At 54.3% G+C, this 21,191-nt stretch overlaps 2 protein-coding genes across 2 annotated transcripts; both read left to right on the plus strand.

Annotated features, from left to right (window-relative positions):
* Positions 1-2,208: 2,208 nt before the first annotated feature.
* Positions 2,209-9,218, plus strand: LOC311215311 (BPI fold-containing family B member 3-like; the record flags this gene model as incomplete). The annotated part of the gene is made up of 17 exons (XM_084296409.1): positions 2,209-2,328; positions 3,314-3,440; positions 3,738-4,235; positions 4,446-4,566; positions 4,901-5,005; positions 5,115-5,255; positions 5,602-5,665; positions 6,037-6,097; positions 6,479-6,570; positions 7,159-7,341; positions 7,433-7,486; positions 7,605-7,775; positions 8,142-8,209; positions 8,472-8,514; positions 8,759-8,822; positions 8,936-9,012; positions 9,180-9,218. The coding sequence occupies 17 exons, from the start codon at positions 2,209-2,211 to the stop codon at positions 9,216-9,218; spliced, it is 2,028 nt and encodes a 675-aa protein (XP_084152535.1).
* A 1,911-nt stretch (positions 9,219-11,129) lies between these two features.
* LOC311215312 (BPI fold-containing family B member 4-like) lies at positions 11,130-18,742 on the plus strand (the record flags this gene model as incomplete). Its single annotated transcript, XM_084296410.1, has 16 exons — positions 11,130-11,139; positions 11,854-12,057; positions 12,506-13,088; positions 13,644-13,748; positions 13,850-13,993; positions 14,625-14,685; positions 15,105-15,165; positions 15,575-15,666; positions 16,010-16,222; positions 16,468-16,521; positions 16,928-17,098; positions 17,199-17,266; positions 17,403-17,445; positions 18,172-18,235; positions 18,568-18,644; positions 18,719-18,742. 16 exons carry the CDS (start codon positions 11,130-11,132, stop codon positions 18,740-18,742), a joined length of 1,974 nt encoding a protein of 657 aa, XP_084152536.1.
* Positions 18,743-21,191: the final 2,449 nt, after the last annotated feature.

Here is a 21,191-nt window from a genome sequence, read left to right on the forward strand (position 1 = left end):
AGCTGCTCGAGGCGCAGCCTTTGGATGCACGCAGAGGCCAGCACCACGTGCCGGGGCTGTAGGGACCCCGGCCCCAGTCCCCCAACAGGGCCTTGTCTGGTCGCTGCTGTCGGTACGGGGAAGCAGAACCCGGGGGGCTCCTTCCCGAAGCAGAGCTCTCCGTTTTGCGTTGCTGCTGTGGCCAGAAGGGTGAAGGTGTGAGGAGGGGGCCCTGCCTCTTGCCCTGGCAGCCAGGGGTGCCCCACACCCCCAGCTCCAATTGTTGCTCCCAGAGCAGATGCAGTCCCAATAGCCAATTCACCTATAATCAATCATTATTTCACCCATGCTCAGGAATTGTCTACCCCTCTTGTTAATGCCAAGATCTCTAATCCTTCTTGGTGCTGTGTCCCTGTTACAGCCTGTCCTTACGTCTCAATTCCTTGGTGATACAACTGTCAAAGACGTAGCTGCTCTCGTTGCTCCCATTCTTCTTTTGAACAAGCCCGTTCTGATGTAGTCTGTGTGTCTTCACGCGCTGATTTGACCTCGGGTTCTTTGGGCTTTCAAAGTTGCTTTAGTGAGAGCTGGACCTTGAGCTGTGATTCTCTTTATGGGAATCTGCTTTGGTTTATCTGAAATATTTGGTTGTCAGAGACCTCTTCATTCAGTGACAGTGGGTGAGAAGCCAAGTTACAGTCATGCCTAAAAGGTCACTGCTCAGGAGCTATTCTCCACAGTGCCAAAATGCCCCGTTACTGTGTGCCGACCATCAGCAGGGCTTTCTTTATGGTCAGTCAGGTTTCGTATAGTGATTGATTGCCCAAAGTATGAAGTGGTTCAGGAGGGATGATAACATAATACCATCTTGTTAACACCCTCTTCCATCTTATCAAATGCCACGATCTAGCAGTGACAGCAAAGCTTTGTGCTCCGAGGGTGCCTGACTGATCAGGTTGCGGGAGAGTGACAACTCTGTAAGTACTTTGGCACCTTTGTCATCCCTTCCTTGGCCTTCAGCTAAGATATTTTTTAAAGCTGGAATTAATGTGTGACAAAAGCTGGCTAATCTCCTGGAAATACTTATTTCCAAGTTTGCAGAAAGTATTAACTCTGAGCAAGCATTTTTCTGGACTATTATTCCTCCGAGCTGGGGAGCAGCCCATCTACCCCTGCCATTAATCATCATGACAGCAGAGTGAATAGTTCACAGCTGCCCCCTTGGCTGGCCATCGTGTCCTCTCCTCCACCAGGGACAGGTTGCGTGGTGCATGCCCACATGGGGGGCTATGCTGGGGCTGCAGCCCCAGAGGATGGCTTTCCTTTTCCTGCCCCAAAGCCTGCTGCCCTGGTGCAGGCTGAGGCAGCAGCTCCGTGCACCCGTGTGGTGCTGGGACCAGGACCGAGGGGAGAAGGAGAGAGCCAGTGCCTGTGGATGCACATGATGCATTGGCTCACCAGAATTTGTTCTCCTTTCCTCCTGCCTGCAGCAGGAAATTAATTGGCAGTAAATGAGGCGTGATGAGGTGGGATGCGATTTTTCAGTATGATTCCAAAAACCTTTCCAGAAATCTGAGGGCGTGCAGGCCTAGATGGAAGGTGAAGACCCCGAGCAGGTGCACGGCTGTTCCTCTCCTGCAGCACATTTGTTGCCTGGGATAGTGCAACCACAGAGACCACCTCTCTTGGTATGCCCATCCTGGATCAACATTTCCTCCAAGACTCAAAACAATTCTGAGCCCACCAGTTCCAGCTTGGGAGCTCCCTGGCTTTGCAGTCGATAGCATTACCCTTTGAGCAGTTTCTCCTGTGGCAGCACATCCCACCTTCTGACCTCCTCAATAACACAGCACCGAGAACTGCACCAGTACTTGGTGGTGGGGGTGGCTGGCATTTTGACACATTTTTCAGTCAAGGCTTTAATTTCATTCAGAAAAAACGTAGCATTTTATGAGGATATGACTTTCCAGCCATGTCTACATCTTGATGCAGGGCTCATGGGACAGAGACCAAGCCCCAACCCATAATGTATGAACCGAGGCAGCGGTTGTGTGCACATCCATGAGGACTGGCACCCAGGGCTGGGCTGACCTCTGCCGCTACACATATTAGTCATTGCTCAATAATTTACCCAACTCCTAGTATCTATAAGGAAATATTTGCAGTAGAAGTCACCAGAAACCATATATTGTTTGTTTTGCTCCCCACTAATTCTTCTGGATGTCCTCCATGACATCATTTGCCTCATTCCTGGTGAGAAGATCTGTATATAAGGATGCGTGCTGTGGGGCATCTTCAGAAGGCAGGGACATTGGATGGAAAGATCCGTACACCGAAGAGATTGATCAGGTAAGAGCAAAACTATTCCTCAAAAAAAATGTTCTTAGCTTCTGCTTCTGCAAATCTGAGTGCCTCCCAAAGGCAAAGCCTTGATGTCAGCTTGTGACTATTGTTTTTTTGTTTTTTTTTTTAACAAAAACCATTATTCTTGCCTGCTGCCTGACTGAATTATGCTCTAACAAGCAAAATGTGAGGCAGCCTTCACTGCGAGTTTCTGAGGAACAGACATGCATGTTCATTGTATTGGCAGTCCTTGAAGCAGAAAGGGTATTTTGTGATTTTCGTAAACAATTACCAGATTAATTACTTATGGTATAATTCTAGTGTCCAAGATAGCATTTTTACCTAAGGTGAATTACACCTTTCACATTTGTTTTGATCCTTTTTGATGTGCTATTTACATTTAAATAGATTTGGGGCAATGAAGTTCATTATGGTTCTGTAAAAATGCTTCAAGTTGTAGATCCCCCAAAATATTTCAATGACACTGAAACTTTTAAAATGATTTCCTTCTTCGTGTGAAAGGTGCTTGGAAAAGGTGCTTTTATGCAGAGGCAAGCCTCAGATACATGATGTTTGTGATAGATCCTGACACTCAGACAAGGAGATGCTTTCCTCACCAGACGTGCTGGTGCATTTGTCTGTGTGTTGCTGCTGCTTTTCTTTCCGTGACCTTCCCAGTCAGTAAGAACACACTGACCAGTGCTGGGGGCTTCAGGCAGGACCATCTGAGCAGCCTCCTTCTCTTCACTTGGCTGCTGTGATGGTCTTTGCAGCAGCTGCTGCTGGAGCTGTGGTTGCTCCTGCAGGGAAGTGCTGTCAGGACCGTTCTGTGCCCACTGGTGCGGTGGAGAGGAGGGAGAGGTGCCTGCAGCTCCCCCTCTGATTTTGTCTTCCCTGCGAGACTCTCCTTTCCTTCTTCCTCCTCCTTCCTCCAGCCACTGCCCTGTGCTCCCTGTTCCAGCATTGCACTGATGGCAATTGCTTTCCGCAGTTATCAGAACCCAAGATGTTCAAGTTCTGTGTGGTTTTCCTCCTCTGCGGCCTGCTGACCCCTTCGCAAGGACTTGTTGGAAGTGCCTCGGTGTCTGCCAGGGTGGATAAAGATGTGCTAGAAAGCGGTAAGTGTTTGGAAGAGACAGGATTTTTCTGTTTTGAGACCACTTCTGCTCTTTCTGTCTCTTGACCATATTCAGAAAAACAAAAGCTGGTCCAGCAGTGGTGACGATCCTCGTAATTTGCATTTACAAAGCATTTTGCAGATGGCATGTCAGATACTTCCCAGTGACTGCAGCATCACCCCGGTGTACAAAGAGGGGAAAGGAAGCAGAGGGGAGGGAAGGAACAGCCAGGCTGACACAGCATGTTCGTATGCTGGGTCAGCATGGCTCACAGTGACCTCTCAACCGTTTCTTCAGCCATTACAGGGTCACTAGCCAACGGCAACCTTCTCGAGGGGCTCCTGGGTGGTCTCCTTGGTGGCGGTGGTCTTGTTGGCGGTCTGCTTGGAGGCGATGGACTTGTTGGAGGTCTCCTTGGTGAAGACGGCCTTGCTGGAGGTCTCCTTGGTGAAGACGGCCTTGTTGGTGGTGTCCTTGGTGGTGATGGACTTGTTGGCGGTCTCCTTGGTGACAAAGGACCCGTTGGTGGTCTCCTTGGTGGTGATGGACTTGTTGGGGGTCTCCTTGGTGGCAAAGGGCCCGTTGGTGGTCTCCTTGGTGGTGATGGACTTGTTGGCGGTCTCCTTGGTGACAAAGGACCTGTTGGTGGTCTCCTTGGTGGTGATGGACTTGTTGGTGGTCTCCTTGGTGGCAAAGGGCCCGTTGGTGGTCTCCTTGGTGGTGATGGACTTGTTGGTGGTCTCCTTGGTGACAAAGGACCCGTTGGTGGTCTCCTTGGTGGTGATGGACTTGTTGGTGGTGCCCTTGGTGGTGATGGACTTGTTGGTGGTCTCCTTGGTGGCAATGGTGGTCTTGCAGGTGGTCTCCTTGGCGATGATTCTCTTGCAGGTGGTCTCCTTGGTGGCAAAGGGCCCGTTGGTGGTCTCCTTGGTGATGATCCTCTTGCTGGTGTCCTTGGTGGTGATGGAGCAGTTGGCGGTCTCGTTGGCAGCAACGGTATTGCAGGTGGTCTCCTTGGTGGCAGTGGTCTCCTCGGTGGACGTGGTCAGCGCGGCCAAGGCACGTCTCCTGAAGGAGGGCTCCTTGGCAAGAATGGTCTGCTGGGCACCATCCAAGGGCTCACAGGGTGAGTGAGAGTGGGAGATGCGTGTCCCCCAAGCAGCCCTCTGTGCGTGGTCTGGGCAATGCTAGGGAGAGAAGCTTGTGGTGCGGGCACACCGTCCCCTCCTTCCCATCCTTTGGGCAGCTTCATAAGGGTTCAGCTGTTGGGAGTTTGTGTGTGCCCCTACCACAAGGGTGCCTCGTGCCCGCTGCAGGCTGGCCCTGGCTGGAGGGGAGCCCTGCGGGCCCAGGGTGCAGAGGACCCCAAGACCATGGCTCAGTGACTGGCCACAGCACTGGAGGCCAAGGGGATCCCAGCAAAGTGCTACTGACTGACTTTCCTTGTTTCGACTCTCCAGGCTGAAAATTGTGAACATCACCCTCCCCAAAATAACCCTGAGCTTCCTGCCAGGCGTCGGGCTCCAGCTGAATATCTACACCCAGCTGCTGGTAGACGGCAATGGGTAAGTGGCATCTGTCGGGGGCACAGCTCAGGGCAGGGGTTCGCCATCTCTTCGGAAAACAGATGGATAGAAAACCCTCTGAGATGTGTCTCCTCCTTGGGCTGTGCAGCGCAGTGGGTGGACTGCTCCAGCTCCAGGTGGAAGCGAACATCACAGCAAGAGTCCGGCTGGTCCAGGACAAGTCGGGGGCTCTCAAGCTGGTCATTGAAAACTGCAAGACTCTTCTTGGAGACGTCAACATCCGTGCTGGGTAGGTCTGCATGTGAGCAAAGTACTAGTCACTGCTGCAGCTGTGAGAAACCTTTGCACTATTGACCATCGAAGAGTGCATGACACACCAGAGGCTGAAACACCTGGTTCTCTGCCTCTGAAAGGAATTGATGAAGGTTTTTTTTTTTTTTTTAGCTTGAGAAAGCATATTGCAAGGTTGTGCCACAGTTCTGGCAGTGGGCCTGGTTCGGGGGGGCGTGCTTTTGATGACATTTTGGCACTGACGTACAGCTCTGGACAGTGCCAGGCCTCGTGTTTCTCTTGTGTGAAGTACATTTATTTTCCAGCTGCTCATCTATTTCACATTTTGTTTCCCATTTGCCCAGACCCAAAGTGCCACTTGTGGAGAAAACCTTAAAGAGCGTCCTCGGCGGTGTCCTGCCCAGGCTGGTAAGTGCACGAGCAGTGGCAGCATGCCGTGGATGGCCAGGCACCAGGACGGGGCTGTTTGCACAGCTGCAGCCTCACCAGGTCACCCACCCAGCCCTGCCACCATGGCCAAGGCTCTGTGGGCAAGTGCATTTCTGAGAAATGTGCTCGTGTAACGGGCACCCTGCCTGCACGAGTGGAGGGTCTTGCCCTGGCAGTGAAACCCAACCTGGTGCAGCAGGCATGTGGCGATGCTGAGCCCTGCACCAGGGCCCCCCAGCAGTGGCCCAGGGCAGGCAGGGAGGGAGCTAACGAGCTTTTAGCCCCGGTGATGCCACACATGGAGGCTCTGCTGGGTGCCCCGGGGCCCTGACCTCTCTCTGCCTCCCCAGCTGTGCCCTGTCGTCGACACCGTGCTGGGAGTTGTGAATTCGCTGCTCGGCTCCGTGACTTGTAAGTGCTGCGGTCCCTTCCTCCTGTCCACGTGCCCCCCCCTCGGGTCTGCCCTGCTCTTAGGGTTTGTTTTCCTTATATTGGGAACATACAAATGTTTTAACAACTTTTTGAAAACACAACTCTCCATTCAAGCACAGCATTCAACCTCCCTTGCCCCCAGAGCAGCAGCAGGCAATGTTTCCTGCAGAAAGCCACTTCAAGACTTCCCATAGCTTTTGGAAACAAGTTTTGCTGCAGAACAGTGCTTGCCAGCCCCTTGTCAGGCTGGGAGTGCTGTGAGCAGGGGCCACCCACAGCTCAGATATCTTTTGGGACCATGGTATTTGGGAGCAGTTCCTCTCCTTGCAGCTTAGAAGCTCTCCTCCCTGTGTCTCGCAGCTGTTCTCCCTCTCGGGCCCCTGGGAGATCTCCGGTACACTCTGTCCTCCCTTCCCGTCATCGGCGACAAGTCCATCCAGCTGGATCTAAACGTGAGTGCTGCCAAATGCCTTCGAATCAGCAGGTTTGGGTGGTTCATCCAAATGGGGTGGCTGCTTGTGCAGGACTGCCTGTTTCCAGCTGTCTGAGCACATTCACCGAGCGCTGCTGCTGCGTGGGGCCCAGCCAGGTCTGTGCCTGTGCCGCTGCCTGGTCTCTGCCTTATTCTCTACTTGCTAACCCTGGAGGACAGCATGAGTCAGACTGGCTTGACACTGGCTAATTAAGCATAATTACAACACTCACATAGTTGTTAATCAGAAAAGCCCAACATTAGCATTTCATACAAGAGCAGTAGGTCACCATTTACAAAAAGGTTTCGTTTGTAAGTGGTTTAAAAAAGTTTGGTGTATAATTAATGGGGATTATAATCATGCCGAAAATATTGGCAACGTGTCTTACTCATCAGGAGGTGTCACAGTGCTTGGAGTGGAGAGCTCCAGCAAACGCTTCCGTTGCCTGTGCCAGGGCAGTCGAAAGCAGCTCTACAGTTAACAAAGCATCAATTGATCGCGCAGGTGGGCAGGGAGCCTGGCAGCCCCTCTGATGCCAACCTCCTGCCCCTGCTCTGTCCCTTGCAGCTCCTCCTCAGGGATGCGGCAGGCAACGTGGTGGAGCCCGTGCGTGGGCTGTCGTCGCCTGTCACCCTGCTGCCAACCACCGGCCGCGGGGTGCAGGTGGGGCTCTCGCAGGACGTGCTGGGCGCCGTGCTGGGGCTGGCCCAGAAGCAGGGAGCCTTCAACCTGGACATCACCAGCTCAGCGGTGGGTCGGGGCTCACGGGGTGAGGCTGAGCCCGGCAGTGGCTCCTGCAGAACCCTGCTGGCTGCTGACCCCACGGGTGCTGTTCCCACAGGTACCCAGTAGCATCTCGCTGTCCACCTCGGCCCTCCTCTCAGCCTTCCCTCAGGTCAGCCACCTCGTGCCGTGTAATACAGGGGATAAAATAGATGCATTGCATGCATTTGGCTCTAATCCCCCTGACCACGCCAAGGCTGCTGGCCCTGATGGCTCCTCTCCCTGCACAGCTCTCCACTGTGGTCCCTGGGTCGCTGCCGCTGGCGCTGCGTGTGCGGCTGGCCGATGTGCCAGAGGTGTCCCTGCGGGACGGGAAAGCCACGGCCACCCTCCAAGGCACCATCGATGTCGTGACACGGCGCCCAGGCTTCCCCGTGCAGACCCTCTTCAGCCTGGACTCGGTGAGCGTGAGGCATGGGGACGGTGTGGGGCTGCTCCCTGTGGCAGCACCCATGCCCTTGGATGCCCCACATCTTAAAAATGGCTTTTTAATGTGCTTGTAACCACACGCAGGTGAAACATTTGATGAATAATTCAAAAATTAATTGAAAAAGTTTAAGTAAAAATTTAAATAAATTCAAAAAATGGGAATTCCAAATCCCAAGGGGACAGATCCGTGGCACCATCTGTCCAAAAAATGTTATTTCTAGACACAGATGGGTGTTTTTTCACCATCTGGGTTATTTATAAATATTCCATGTTTTATTTCCAGTCTTGGGGAGCTGTGCTGGGAAATAACTTCATTTCTTCTGTTGTTGCAATTCCAGGACATTGGTCTGAACATCACCCCCTCTGTGGCCAGCGGCAAGCTGCGCACCTCCCTGGCCATCGACAGGTAGGGCCCAGCTCAGCGGGGGGGGCTCTGCTGGTGGCTAACGGGAAGCACGAGAGAGGTGTGGGAGAAATGTGAAGCTTCTGGGGCTTCAGGGCTTCCCCCAGCACCGACCTCAGATGAAGAGCATGCCTGAAGTAACGAGAGAGTTTTTGTCTATTTGTATGGACAGGACAAATTCTGGAGCAAAAAGGGTCTGGGCACTGCTCAGGAAGTGGTGAGGGCTGCTCTTGATGCACTCTTAATTGTTTTTTATCTTTTGTAGAGTCAAACTGAGACTGGCATCCTCACAAATTGGCCCTATCAATGTAAGTGCTTGCGATGGTCATGCTGCAGCAAGTGATTTGTTGACCAGGAGTTATCTGTAGGGCAGGGACACCGACATGTGTCAGCTGGAGGGGCTTTGCTGTAGGAAGCTTCCTGGCATCCGCATGTCCCAGCCCCAGGCATCCTGTGCCCACAGAGCTTAGCTCATAAGGCTGCTGGTGCTCAGCCTTCACCCCCAAACCATCATTTCCCTCGGGTACTGACTTGTGCTTCCTCCCTCTGCAGGCCTCCCGGCTTGAAGGATGGGTGACGGATGCCCTCACAGCTGCATACGTGCCTGCCATTAACAGTACGGCGGGGGCCGAGCCCTCCCCTTCCACACCCAGCCTGAATCCCAGCCCCCTCCCCTGCTGGCTGCTTTGGGGGCTCTGCCCTCAGCCAGCCGCTCTCTTGGTCTTGCAGGTGCCGTGAGTGCAGGGATCCCTCTGCCCAACATCCTCAACACCAACTTCGAGAACAGCCAGGTGGACATCGCTGATGTAAGGCTCTCTTTTCCCAGCATTGCTTTCCCAGGGGGGTGCAGGATGAGTGTCCCCTTCCCAAGGAGCTGCTGCTCGCTTTTAGGGGCTTACCCTGCAGGATATGGGGAAGAGCTGGAGAAAACCCAGCTGACAAAACTGAATTGTTTTGTGCTTCTTCCTGGCAGAACACCTTTGTGATCAACCAGAAGCCTAGAGTGCTCTAAAACCAGCTTATCTCAGCAAAACCTTGCCCTTGGTCTTGGGATGAGGCAGATAATTCCCCGTGAGCCTGGAGAGCCCTGGTCATCCCTAATTGCTTCGTCTTTATTTTCTCTTGAGTATTGTCATGTGTTATTGCCGTGGCCCATAGGGAGGGATGTTTCTGGTCCATCCGTCCTGCTATAGCCCACATGGGGGTATGGAGAAGGTGCTCAGCTGATGGATGTTAGGGGGCATTTTCTGTGGCCAATTCTAACACCCTAAGTCTGGAACCAGAGCCCCTGTTTAGGCAAAAATGTTGCTCTCAAATTCCTCTATCAATAAAATCCTTCACTGCCTCAATACTTCTCTGAATGTTCTTTGGATGTGGGTTTCCGGCTGCCAGGATCCATTTGTCTCTGCAGTGCCCCTACACCATATGGCCCATGGAAAGGCCACAAAACTCAGCGAGGAGGCCGTACCCAATAATCCGATAAACTGCTACCTAGCAGAAAGCACTTGTGCAGCTCTGGCCATGGCTCCAGCTGTGAAGTCATGTGCGAAAAACCATGTGTGGCTGCATAGAGCTACCCACCATGTCCTCCCGACCGTCACCACCAGGAACCAGCTGTGTCCCTCTCTCCCTAATTTTCCTGTTTTTCAGGAAATCTCCCTGCTTTTCAGGAGCCAGAGCCCCCGCCCCAGCCCCAGCCACACACACAGCTCCCTCCCCACACCCCAGCACCCTGGGGCTGCATTGCAGAGGCAGCTCCAGACCAGTGCAGCCTCCCTGGAGCAGTGTGGGGACCATCAGCAAGGCACAGGAATGGGGCTGAGCCTTCTGCTCGATAACTGAGCAGGGAGAGCCACAGCGAGGGAGCAAATGGGCTAGGAAAGAGCATCCACTGCTCGACCTGGAAGGGAGAGAGCTGATGTGCCCAGCACTGCCTCTTGTATTAGGGTCTGTACAGAGTCAGGCACTGAATTTACAGCTTCCTGCTGCCTTGTTTAGGGATGTATTTTTCCCTTGTTGTGTAAGATGCACTGGACAGTTTTATCTGGGATCTCAGCAATATATTTTATCTCACAAAGGTATCAACTGTTCAAGACACCGGGACAAAGGCACCCTTATGATCTGTGGGCTGACACCTGATCTGCATTTCTCACCCTGAAGGGACTTTCCTGGGGCTGCAGGAACACAACCTGCTGGGAAGGGGCTGGCAACTGTGGAGGCCGATAGGATAATCCTCAGGAGCTGCTGCTCAGGTTGAACACTAAAGGAGCTAAAATGTCTCCCAAGGCCTTTCTGGAGTGCTCGATGGAAAGCTGGGCAGGACCTGAAAAATCACCTGCAGCTGTGTTTGTGGATACCAGCACAGCAGTTTGCGTTAATGCCTGGATGCAGGTGGTGGCTGGGATTTGCGTGGACACCTGGAGAATAAGCTGATTTTCCAGCATGCCTCCTTTGGGGTCAGCAGCAGCTCCATGTGCTCCAGCCCAATGAGGCTTGGGGATTTTCTCCTTTCCTCCAAGCTCTTGGGTAACAGCACTGCTGATAAGGGGGTATCTGGTGTCCTATTGCTCAATACTCCATCCTGTTTTACAAAGCATTATTTATACTGGGATATATTAAAACCACAAATGCTGCTTTATGGACCCAATCCACTAGCCCAGCTTTTACAAATTAGGCATCCTTCCACTTTTCCTGCATCAGTTTTGCTATATAAGGACCCCCTGTTCCTACACAGCAGAGAAGAGCTGAGAGTTGGGTGACCATGGACAGCTGCGAGGTCTCCACTTGATCAGGAGCTGAGCTGTGGAAGACCAGAGCTGAGCTTTGCAATTTGGGATAAGGCCAGGTAAAGGTGGGCAAAACAGTGGCACATGGTTTTCTAAGACTGGGGCACAGAGCCACCATTTTACCTGCAAGCCCTGCAATGTGCTCTGGTGAGTGAGAAAAACGTTGGGAACGTACTGAAAATGGTAGAAATGTGGCTAAATGATCCTAGTTTATATTTAGTGGCTAGCCTGAAAACTCCAAAAAGCAGATTGATAAAGCAGTATGGGAACACTTTGCTGAAGGAAACTGTATTCATCTGACACAAAAAATTAGGGATATTTTTGCATTGCAGGATTTTTTAAAGGAATTGGTGTTATTTTTATTGTTGCAAGGTTAAAACATGCCATTTAAAAAAGAGCTGAAGGAATTTATTCCAGACATGAGTTGTTTGTGTGATGGCAGGATGGATTTGCACGCCTGCTTAGGGGATGTTTTAGCGAGGGAAGCGCCGTGCAGCCTCTGGGTTATGAGTTACGATTTCACGCTGCAAGTTCAAAATCATGTCACAGCGACCGGAGGTGGAAAGGAGCATGTTGCCCGGGCTGCACATGAATGGAAGCAAGCAAATAGGTGCTGTGGCTGTGCAGACAGTGGCTTGAAAAATCACCGACAGATGTGCGTATGGATGCTTCCCTCTTTCCATGTGTGTGTGTCCAAATCTGTTAGCTGGATGTGGCTCGAACACACAAACAGTTTTGCTCCTAACGCCCAGATTTGCTGCTCACCTAAAACTGTGCACCCAGCTTGAGATATCTCAGGCTTTCCTCTGCCTCCAGGGGTTGTCCACCCTGTTTCCCCTCAGCCCCGTTCTCTTTCCCCAGGTTGCTGCTGGCTGCCTCAGTGCCAGCGGTGTGAGCGGTGCGAGCCATCCCGTGTCCCCATCCTGCCACCACCACCAGTGGGGTCTGAGGACAGCATGCGAACAGCTCTGAGCATCGCTGTCGTGTACGCCCTGCTGACCCTGACACTGGGCCAGCCGCCAACAGATGCCGTCCTGAGACTCAATAAGGGTGTTCTGAGCGACGGTGAGTTGACCTGCCCTAACCAACCTCCGAGTCTTTCTTTTTTATTGTGATTAAAATTTCAAGTAGCCAGGCTCCCAGAAGGCCTCCCCGCCTGATAGGGACTAAACAGAGGTGCTGCATGAGCCCTAACCTCGCCTCCTGGTGTGGGTCTGCCACCACGCAGCCCCTGTAACCAAGCCAGCCCACGTGCTGCCTCACCTGGGTGGGCTGCAAATTCCCCTGCGCTGCTTTGCACAGGTCCGTGCCTCCTGCCCTGGTATTTGGAAGATGTCAAAGCCCTTTTTTCTGTTGTAGCACAGATGGGTATAAAGAAGCACAGGCAGGCAGGGGCTGGAACGGGCGGTGACTGGGATGGGGAGCTCATGCTCAGCAGGGGCTCAGCCTACAGGTGAAGCAGGAGGGGCTCTGCCCAGGGGCTGATGGTGCTGGGGGTCTCCAGCTCTTGCAGGCTCCCTGCGGCAAGGCAGCGCCCTCCGTGGTGCCCTCGGCGAGATGCCCCTCGGCAGCGGAGTGCCCGGCGTGGATGGCAGCGGCGGCCTGCAGGGCGGTGGCCTTGGAGGAGGTCTCCTTGGTGGTGGTGGCCTGCTGGGTGGTCTTACCGGTGGTCTGCTGGGCGGTGGTGGTGGCGGGGGGCTGCTGGGGGGGCTGACTGGTGGCCTGCTGGGCGCGGGTGGTGAAGCTGGCGGTGGCTTGCTGGGCGGAGGTGGGGAGGCTGGAGGTGGTCTGCTCGGTGGCAATGCTTTTGGGGGTCTTCGTGGAGATGCTTATGGGGCGGCCCCCAGAAATGGCCTCCCTCCCAGGGGCTGGCCTGCAGCTGCTGGTGACGTCCCCAGGGGTGGCATCCCCCTGGGGGTCGCTGGAGGAGCGCTGGGCGATGGAGGTCTCCAAGGCACGGCGGGGACCCTCGGTGGCCCCGGTGGGCTTCTCGGCAGAGGAGGGCTCCTGGGCAGTGGAGGGCTGCTGGGAGGCGGCGGGCTGCTCGGCGTCCTGGGGGAAGGAGGCTTGCTCAGCACGGTCCAGGGGCTCACCGGGTAAGGAAGGCTCCGTCCGGGATCATTGGAGGGGGGGCAACCTCTGAATGCTGCTGGGGGGGGGGCTGTGGCGATCCTTCAGTAGCTGCTCAGATTTGGTTGGGAGCTGACGCCTTGGCAGAAATGCTGCCTGCAAGTCCCCAGGTTTGCATTGCCAGCTGCAGAAGAACCTCCCAGCTACACAAGGGGAGGTTGAAGGAGGTGGGAGCTGAGAAACGCTTGCCCGTAGAGGGAGCACTGAACTGTACATTAGCCCTGGGCAGCCGATGCCGTTGTTTCCAAGCCAATGCTCAGTTGTTTGCAATTTTCCTGTTTTAATTCTTATTGTCTAGCACTGAGCAGAAGCACAAGAGCAAGCAATAATAAGGCAACTAGAAAAAGCTTCTGATAAAACCAGAAAATAACTGAGAAAACTTGGTGTCTTTTATCATATTTTTCCTGAATTCACCCATCCCTCAATCAGTCACCTGTGTGAGTGGCAGAGCCCTGCTGGTGGGTTGCTGTGCTCAGAGCCCCCACTCGTGACTGTCCATGCCCCCCTCGCTGTCCCCGCAGGCTGAGGATCGTGGACCTGACGCTCCCCAGGGTGTCCCTACGGCTCCTGCCTGGCATCGGCATCCACCTGAACCTCTACACCCGGGTGGCCCTCAATGGCAAAAGGTAGGTCTGGCTGGTGCCACGAGGGGTGCAGGGGGACAGAGCCCGCTCCTGCCCCAGGGAGGGGCTGCTCCTCTGGAGCTCAGCCCCGTCCCCTTGCACAGCCTCCTGGGTCTGCTCGACATCGCGGTGGAAGTGAACATCACATCGAGGGTCAGGCTGACCATGGACGGCACTGGCTATCCCAGACTGGTGATAGAGAAGTGCGACACGCTCCTCGGGGGCATTAAAGTCAGACTGCTGAGAGGGTGAGTGACTGCAACGTCCTGATCCACCAGCACATACTGACCGCTGATCGCCCCTCGCTGACTCCCTGCCCATGCCAGCAGACACCAGGGTGGGCACGGGGGCGCTTCCAGCTCTGTGGATGACAACGGCAGAGCTGGTGACAGTCACTCACTGGCCATGCCAGAGGGCTGCTGGTGGTGGCAGTCCCCCTGTGTCCTGATGCAGCTGCAGCAAACAGCAGGGTTCTCCTGTGGGGCTGCGCAGCCAAGCAGGACACCCTGCAGTGGTGCAGAGGTCTCAGAGGAATATCCCTGCCCCCTGTGCTGCATTCAGTCTTTTTACCTGACATTGCACAGGGTCTGCTAAGATGTAAGCACTTGGCATGTGAAGCACAAAACCTACTTGGGCTGAGGTTGTTTCTGCTCATTTACAGAGCCTAGTAAAAAAAGGCAGCAATAAATTTCCCACTGGCTATTTTGGGATGCAAATTAGACTTATCTCATGCAAAATCCAAGCATACACAACACACTTCGCTGGTGCAATTGCCTTGCTCCAGGAGGCCTGCTCTACACGCATTTCACAGGGAATTGTTTAAAACTCATTTACTTTGCAGCTTGTTTTTTTTCCTGGTGTTCCTTTGTTTTTCCACAGCCTGCTCCCAGTTGTGGATAATTTATTGGCCAGTGTCCTGAACAGGCTTCTTCCTAATCTGGTAAATTGGAAGAAAAACCCCTTGCGGTTTAGGGAGGGACACATGCCACCTCTCCATCTGTGTGGGAGAAACTGTGCCTGCCCCAGAGCCTGGCACAGATCTGCCCAAGTGCCTGGGATCTGCTAACGATGCCCGTGTGATGGGTTGGGGTCTCTGCTCCCTCCCAGGAATCCCAGGGTCTCTCCATCCATCTCACATGGGCTCCTGGCACCCTGTACTTGTCCTGCTTCCTCAGTGTGCCAGAGGGAGGGCAGGGTGCCCCGGGCTGGACCCAGGTCTGGCCCAGCTTTGGCAGCACTGGGGGGCTACTGGAGGGGCTCCCAGCCCCAGCCCCAGCACTGCAGCACCCGGGGCACAGGGGCAGGGACACGCTGGGATGTGCCTGGCTCTGAGTGTGGTCGCTCCCCGTCCCCCTGCAGCTCTGCCCAGTCCTCGATGTTGCCCTGGGCCTCGTCAGCGACCAGCTGGGGTTCGTCAACTGTAAGTGCCTGGGGTCCCTCTGCCTTCCCTTTGGGTCATCTCTGCCCTCTGTGCTGACCATGTGGGGACTGTGATGCTGCTGCCCCCAGACCCCACCTCTGTGCCACACCAGTGCCAGGACCCCGGGAGCACCCTGCTGAGACCCCCTTATCCCTGGGAGCAACCAGGGAGCAGCACGCAGCAAAGCTAAGCCATCAGCAGAGAGACCCCTGGGTGGGGGTGGTGGGGTGGCCCCTCTGTTTCCAGCAGTGGCACACACTGCTCGTTAGGGATGTGGCTTTGCATGGAGCTCTCAGAGACAGGGCAGAGCCCACAAGCACATCAGGGCTTTGCTGGAGGAACTGCAGCGGGCAAGGGGAGCTGCACCCCTGCCCCATGGGAGCTGCTGAGCCGCCTCCTCTGCCCCCAGCACTGGTGCCACTGGGTTTGCTGGGCAGTATCCAGTACACCGTGTCCAGCCTCCCCCTGGTGACCGGCCAGTTCCTTGAAGTAGACCTGAATGTAAGTCCTGCACCTTCTCTTTCTGTTCGCTACACGCACTGTGATATCTCACATGGGTTGGGGAACAGCTCCTCAGCTGAGAACACCGAGCCGAGGGCACCCAGGGTGCTGTGAGGGGGCCACAGAGGGGCTGGCTCTGCTCCCGTGCTGCTTGCTGTCACGGCAGAGCACAGCAGGGTTCGCATTTCATGAACTTCTGGAGAAGGAAATGCAATGGGATCTGCCTTGGCTTGGCTGTGCATGAAGGGATTTCACACTGACTGAACATGAAGTTAACCATAAAGGCAAATATTGCGAGCTTCTGCAACACTTTTGGCTTGTGCTTTCTTCCCTGTAACTGCAGACTGTTGTTGGGCGAGTAGCAGGAGGCCTGGTTGACTACCCGCTGGGAAGAGCAGAAAGTGTCCCCGCACCTCCGAGGGTCCCCATGCCGCCCCTGCCACCGATGCCGGACACCAGCTCCTCCCAGCTGGGCCTTTCCGTCAACTTCCTCAGGTCGGTGCTGTCTGCCCTGCAGAAGGAAGGCGCCCTGGACCTGGACATCGCCAACGGCATGGTGAGCAGGGGAGATCTGCCTGGCCCCAGGAGGCCCGGGGCTGCCAGCAGTGCTGCGTGCACTGGTCTCACCTTGCAGTCCTCTAGCACCTCGCTGCCATTTACTGGGATCTGTGCTATCTTGGGCAAAAAAAAACACGAGTGAGAGGCCGTGAGGTCTCAGGTGTGTTACTGAGGCAAAGTATGAGCTATCTGCTGAAGACCATCGTGCTCACATGCAACATTTCCCCTCCTTGTCTGTGCCAGTTCCCTGAGCTCCCACCGCTGACAACATCGACGCTGGGAGCCCTGGTTCCTGCGGTGAGTCCTGGTTCCTGCCCACGCTGCAGCTGGCCCAGTAAGACATGCACCTGGGGGCAGGGGAGATCCCCCTGCCTCTTCCTCTCAGAGACATCATTTCAGACATCCCATGGGCTTGGGTCTGAAGTCAGAAACCGCAGCAGGCCCAAGCCTGGTTTGCCAGACTGTCCTCTGCACATCTCCTGGGTCACAAAACCCCCTTGCAGCAGTCCCATGGACAGCAGCAGATGCTCCTGGGGGGCTCAGGGCATGCACAGTGGCTGAGCTCACACACAGTCTTGAACTGGAACAATCCAGGAGCAAATCCATCGCTGAGCACAGCAATGCCCCCGCAGGCAGCCTGTTCCAGGCTTCCCCCTGATCCTCCTCACATGCCACCACAAGCCTCCTGCTTTGGATGTTGCAGGTTTTCAAGGCGTACCCTGAGCCACACGAATTGCTGCTGAAAATTGCAGTCCCCGAAGCACCTGTGGTGACCCTAAAGAAAAACAAAGCCACAATCCAGCTCAAGGCTACAGCAGAGGTGGTGGCCATCCACCATGACGACGTCCAGAAGTTCCTCTGCCTTCTGAATATCGTACGTATAGAGCAGCAGCTGTGCAGAAATGCCATCTCGTTGGGACTTGGCTGCTTCAGCTCTGTCTGACAGCCTGTGCTTGTCCTCTGCTTGTCTGCAGGACGCTTCCCTGCTGGCCCAGTTCTCTGTTGAGGGCAACAAACTGAAGATCAGCGCCAGCCGTGAGAAGTAGGACACTGTCTTCTTCTGCCACCGCTCACTCTGGCATTGGATGGGCCTGGGGTGGTGAGGGGTGCCTAGGCAATGAGATGTGCGGTGGGACACAGGGAACCTGAACCTCACTTGCTTCTGCTTCCTTCTGCAGGACTGATCTCTTCTTGGAGTCTTCATCTGTCGGTGACTTTGATGTAAGAACAGGAGCAGCCTCAGCCATACGCGAAATCTACTGCAGAGAGCAAAGCACTGAGAGAGATTGGCACGGGAGAATTAAGGGCCAAGTGCCGACTATCGTTTATGGCATTTTTAACAGTGCCTTTCTCTCACCTCTGCAGATGGATTTGTTTTATGGGTGATCCATGAACGGTCTTCAGAAAAAATCCCATAGATCTGTGTGAAAGATAGCGATGGGAAGCGGGAACTATCCCAGTTGCTGACCCCAGTTTACACTGGGGCAAATGCGAACAAAGCAGGACTGCCCCCGTTTGGCAGGGTGTGCGCACCTACTGTGATCACTGCAGAGCCTATGCAGCCGCAGCAGCCATGGGCTTGGTACCCAAGCTCGGTGTGGGCCCAGCACAGCCCGGGGGGGCTGCATCGCTCCATCCACTTCCATCCTGGGCTGTGCTCGTGCTGTCAGGGCAGCAGGAATTCAATTTCAGACAGCTCTTAATGCTGGCTGGAACATGCCTGTGAAGTGCCATTACTTTGGGACTAAAATTTGACCACTGAATGCTTAAAGAAAGTTCTAATTTCTGTGAAGTTGGGGATTTGCATGAAGTGGGTGTGGAGCTGGGGCAGCAGGGGTCAGGTCAGGTTCAGGTGAGACAACAGGAGCACCCCCACAGCCCCAAGGACAGGGTGAGGCCGCGCTGGCCACGGGAGCACAGCTCTGAGGGACCCTCTCCTTGTTGCAGATCTCGCTGCTGGAGATGCTCGTTGACAAGATTTTCGATGTCGCTTTCCTGCCTGCACTGAACAGTAAGGGAGCTTTGATGCCTCATCCGTGCACTCATTTGTGTTAGAGCAGCCACTGCATGCGTCTCCGTGCATTGCATTGACCTCGGCTGGGTGCAGTGGTGGCAATGGGATGGCTCAGCAGGGCCAGGCTCACCCCGGTGGCAGCGCTTTGTGGGGCAGCGGGCACACATCACAAAATGCCCCCACCAAACCCCTGCTGCCCCCCACCAGTGGGTGCTGCAAACCCCAGCACACGGCACTGGGCCCCGGGGCATGAAGCCTCATGCTGGCCGGGGGTGCAGGGATGGGGTGGCAGGGACACGCCGTGCTGACCGGGCTGCCCCGACCCACAGGCGTGCTGGGCAGGGGGGTCCCGCTCCCACGGCTGCTGAACATCGACTTCACCAACGCCGACATCAATGTCATTGAGGTGAGTGCAGCCCCCGCTCCCCGGGGCATGCTGTAAAATGAATCCGAGTGACACCGAGCCCTCTGCCGCACCAGGATCTCCTCGTGCTGTCAGCGTGAGCCCACTGCTGCAGCAGGACCTACGGTTTTCCACGTCCACCACCTGAGAGGTGGGAAGCCCAGCCTGCTCGAAGCAGCCCCACGACGTTTCGCTGTGCCTGGAAGAGCAAAACAGCAGCTCGGGCTTTTCCACAAAAATGTTGCATCCTCCCTATGTTGCTTTGAACACAAAAGAAAGCAAGGGTGTTTTTTGCCTCTGATTGTTGCATTTTGCACTTTTCTTTTCGCTGATGCTCAGGCACCCGTCTGCTGGCAAGAATTACATTAGAGCGAGATGCTGCACCTTCCCTCAGGGATCTGAAGCCCATGGGGTCTTCTTCTTCTCCTCATGGGGTGGGAGTGGATCTCTCCTTATATCAAAATGTGTCTCAGTTTCTGCGAGTGCCTGGTTTGGGGCTAGGCAAGGGCCCGGGTAACAGCTCCTGTGTCTGTACACAACCGGAGGGTACACGAACCCATCAGCCTTTCCATGCAAAACCCACTCACCTGAACGCAACCCCTTCCCCTGGTTTTGGGGAACCCTCTGGGCATGATGAGGCAAGCTGGCTGCCTGCCCACCGTGCTGGAGTTGTGGTGCTGGAGGAGCCCTCACCCCGTCCCTTCCCAGCACCACAGGGAGCAGGGGGCAAGAGGCTGTGCCACGGGGGGCAGGCACAGGGGCAGCTCTCTCCCTGCACCTCTGAGCGATGCCCGACCTGCACAGGCTCTTTCCTGTGGTTCAGCTGCTGTCAGAGCAATGAGGCTGCTGCTAACTTCAGGCTGTCAAGCCACCGAGCACTCCTGGGGTGAGGGGAGACCTCTGGGACTGCTTCAGTAATGCTGCCTTCAAGCCTGCATCCTTTGTCCAAGCCTGTTACACTCTGAAAACTATCTGGAGCTGAGACTTAGGCTTTTCCCGTCATCTTTTCTGTTCTTTTTCCCTTCCTATCAGCATTTATTTCCCCCTCTGCTTGTATTTGTTCTCTCTCAAGCCTGCTTTAAATTGCTTGGATCTTCCTTTGAGACACAAGCCATCTCCTGCTTACCTCTGGGTAATGCGTGGTTTCCACAGAGCAGCTGGCACACCATAAATCCACAAACCCTTTAGTTTGCGACTACTTTTTAAAATCAGCCTTATGCTGTTGCAGTGCGTAATTCGCTTGTTGGAGGCAGCTGTCCTCTCCCTGCACGCAGACAAAACCCTCCTAACCCTGATGGAGCATCCCCCATGGCAGAGCTGCCCCAAGTCCCCCCTCAGCCACCCACTCAGCCAGGGACCGGGGACGTCCCCAGACCCCACACCACAACCCTGGCCACTGTGTGGTTGTCTCAAAGGGGCTGTGATGCTCAGCACAGGGGCTGGGGTCTGCCCATCCCAGGCAAATTAATTTGGAGATACAGCCAGGAGAGAGGGAAGAGAGAGGGATGCCTGCCCTGGGACCGAGGGATGCCCTGGGATGGTTGCTCGTGCCTAGTACTGCCTGCAGGGCACAGACCTGTCCCCAACTCTGTCCCCATCCCCATCCCTGCACTGATACAGCTGTGTGCCCCAGCTGCTTGCAGTTTTGGTAACAGCACCGGGGCTGCAGGGCAGGAGGGGGCTGCCCCCTGGCTTGGCCAGCACTCCTGCACCTCGGTCCATTGCTAGTCAGGCTGGCACAGGGCTCGTGCTTCTGAGCCCACATGGGGAAATTATTCCTATTTCATCCTTCCCTGTACTTTCCTTGTTCCTGCACTCTGCTGGGTATATAAGAGCTGCTCCCTATCAGCAGCAGATAAGAGGCTGTAGGCAGCTGCACGGCAACTTCAAAGGGCTCCAGGTAAGAGGCATAAAGGTACCGTAGCCACAGAACTCCTGTTCCCATTAGACGACCTACAGCAAAGTGTAACTCGGCTTGAAAAAGCAAGAATTTTAATGATGTTTTCCTTTGATTTCTGTAGCAGCATTTAATCATTTATGAAAATTAATTTTTAAAGCCAGTAGAGCTCTTGCTTGTCAAATTCCACATTTATTTTTGTTGTTGTTAAGTCTATTATAATGACTAAGCTAGAAGAAATGACTAGGACTCTTTAATTGTTCTTGTTGACCAGAATTCAGAACAATTTTCAGTTTATCAGATCTAATCTCAGCTGGTATGAAATAGGCACTTATCTGCAAAGCCATGCATACATTTTGCATGTACAAGATGCTCAGCTCACTTAAATGTGAGTGACCAAGGGGATGTACTGACTAGTTGAATATAGTTAATACCTGCATAGATATTTGTCTGCTTTATCACATATTCTCTCTAAGAGCTCTTTTAAAAGACCTGAAACCCATTTTGGCATCCTCTTACAATGCTACACACGTCTTGCAGAGACCCTCCAACAAATCCCACTGATTTTATTTGACACAATTCTCAATCGAAGCTGCTCAAGCCTCTATCTTTCTCTTCTGTTCAATAATCACAGCTACAGGAGCTGTGCATCA

This window comes from Netta rufina (genome assembly GCF_964035555.1).
Source record: "Netta rufina genome assembly, chromosome: 16".
Lineage (NCBI taxonomy): Eukaryota > Metazoa > Chordata > Aves > Anseriformes > Anatidae > Netta > Netta rufina.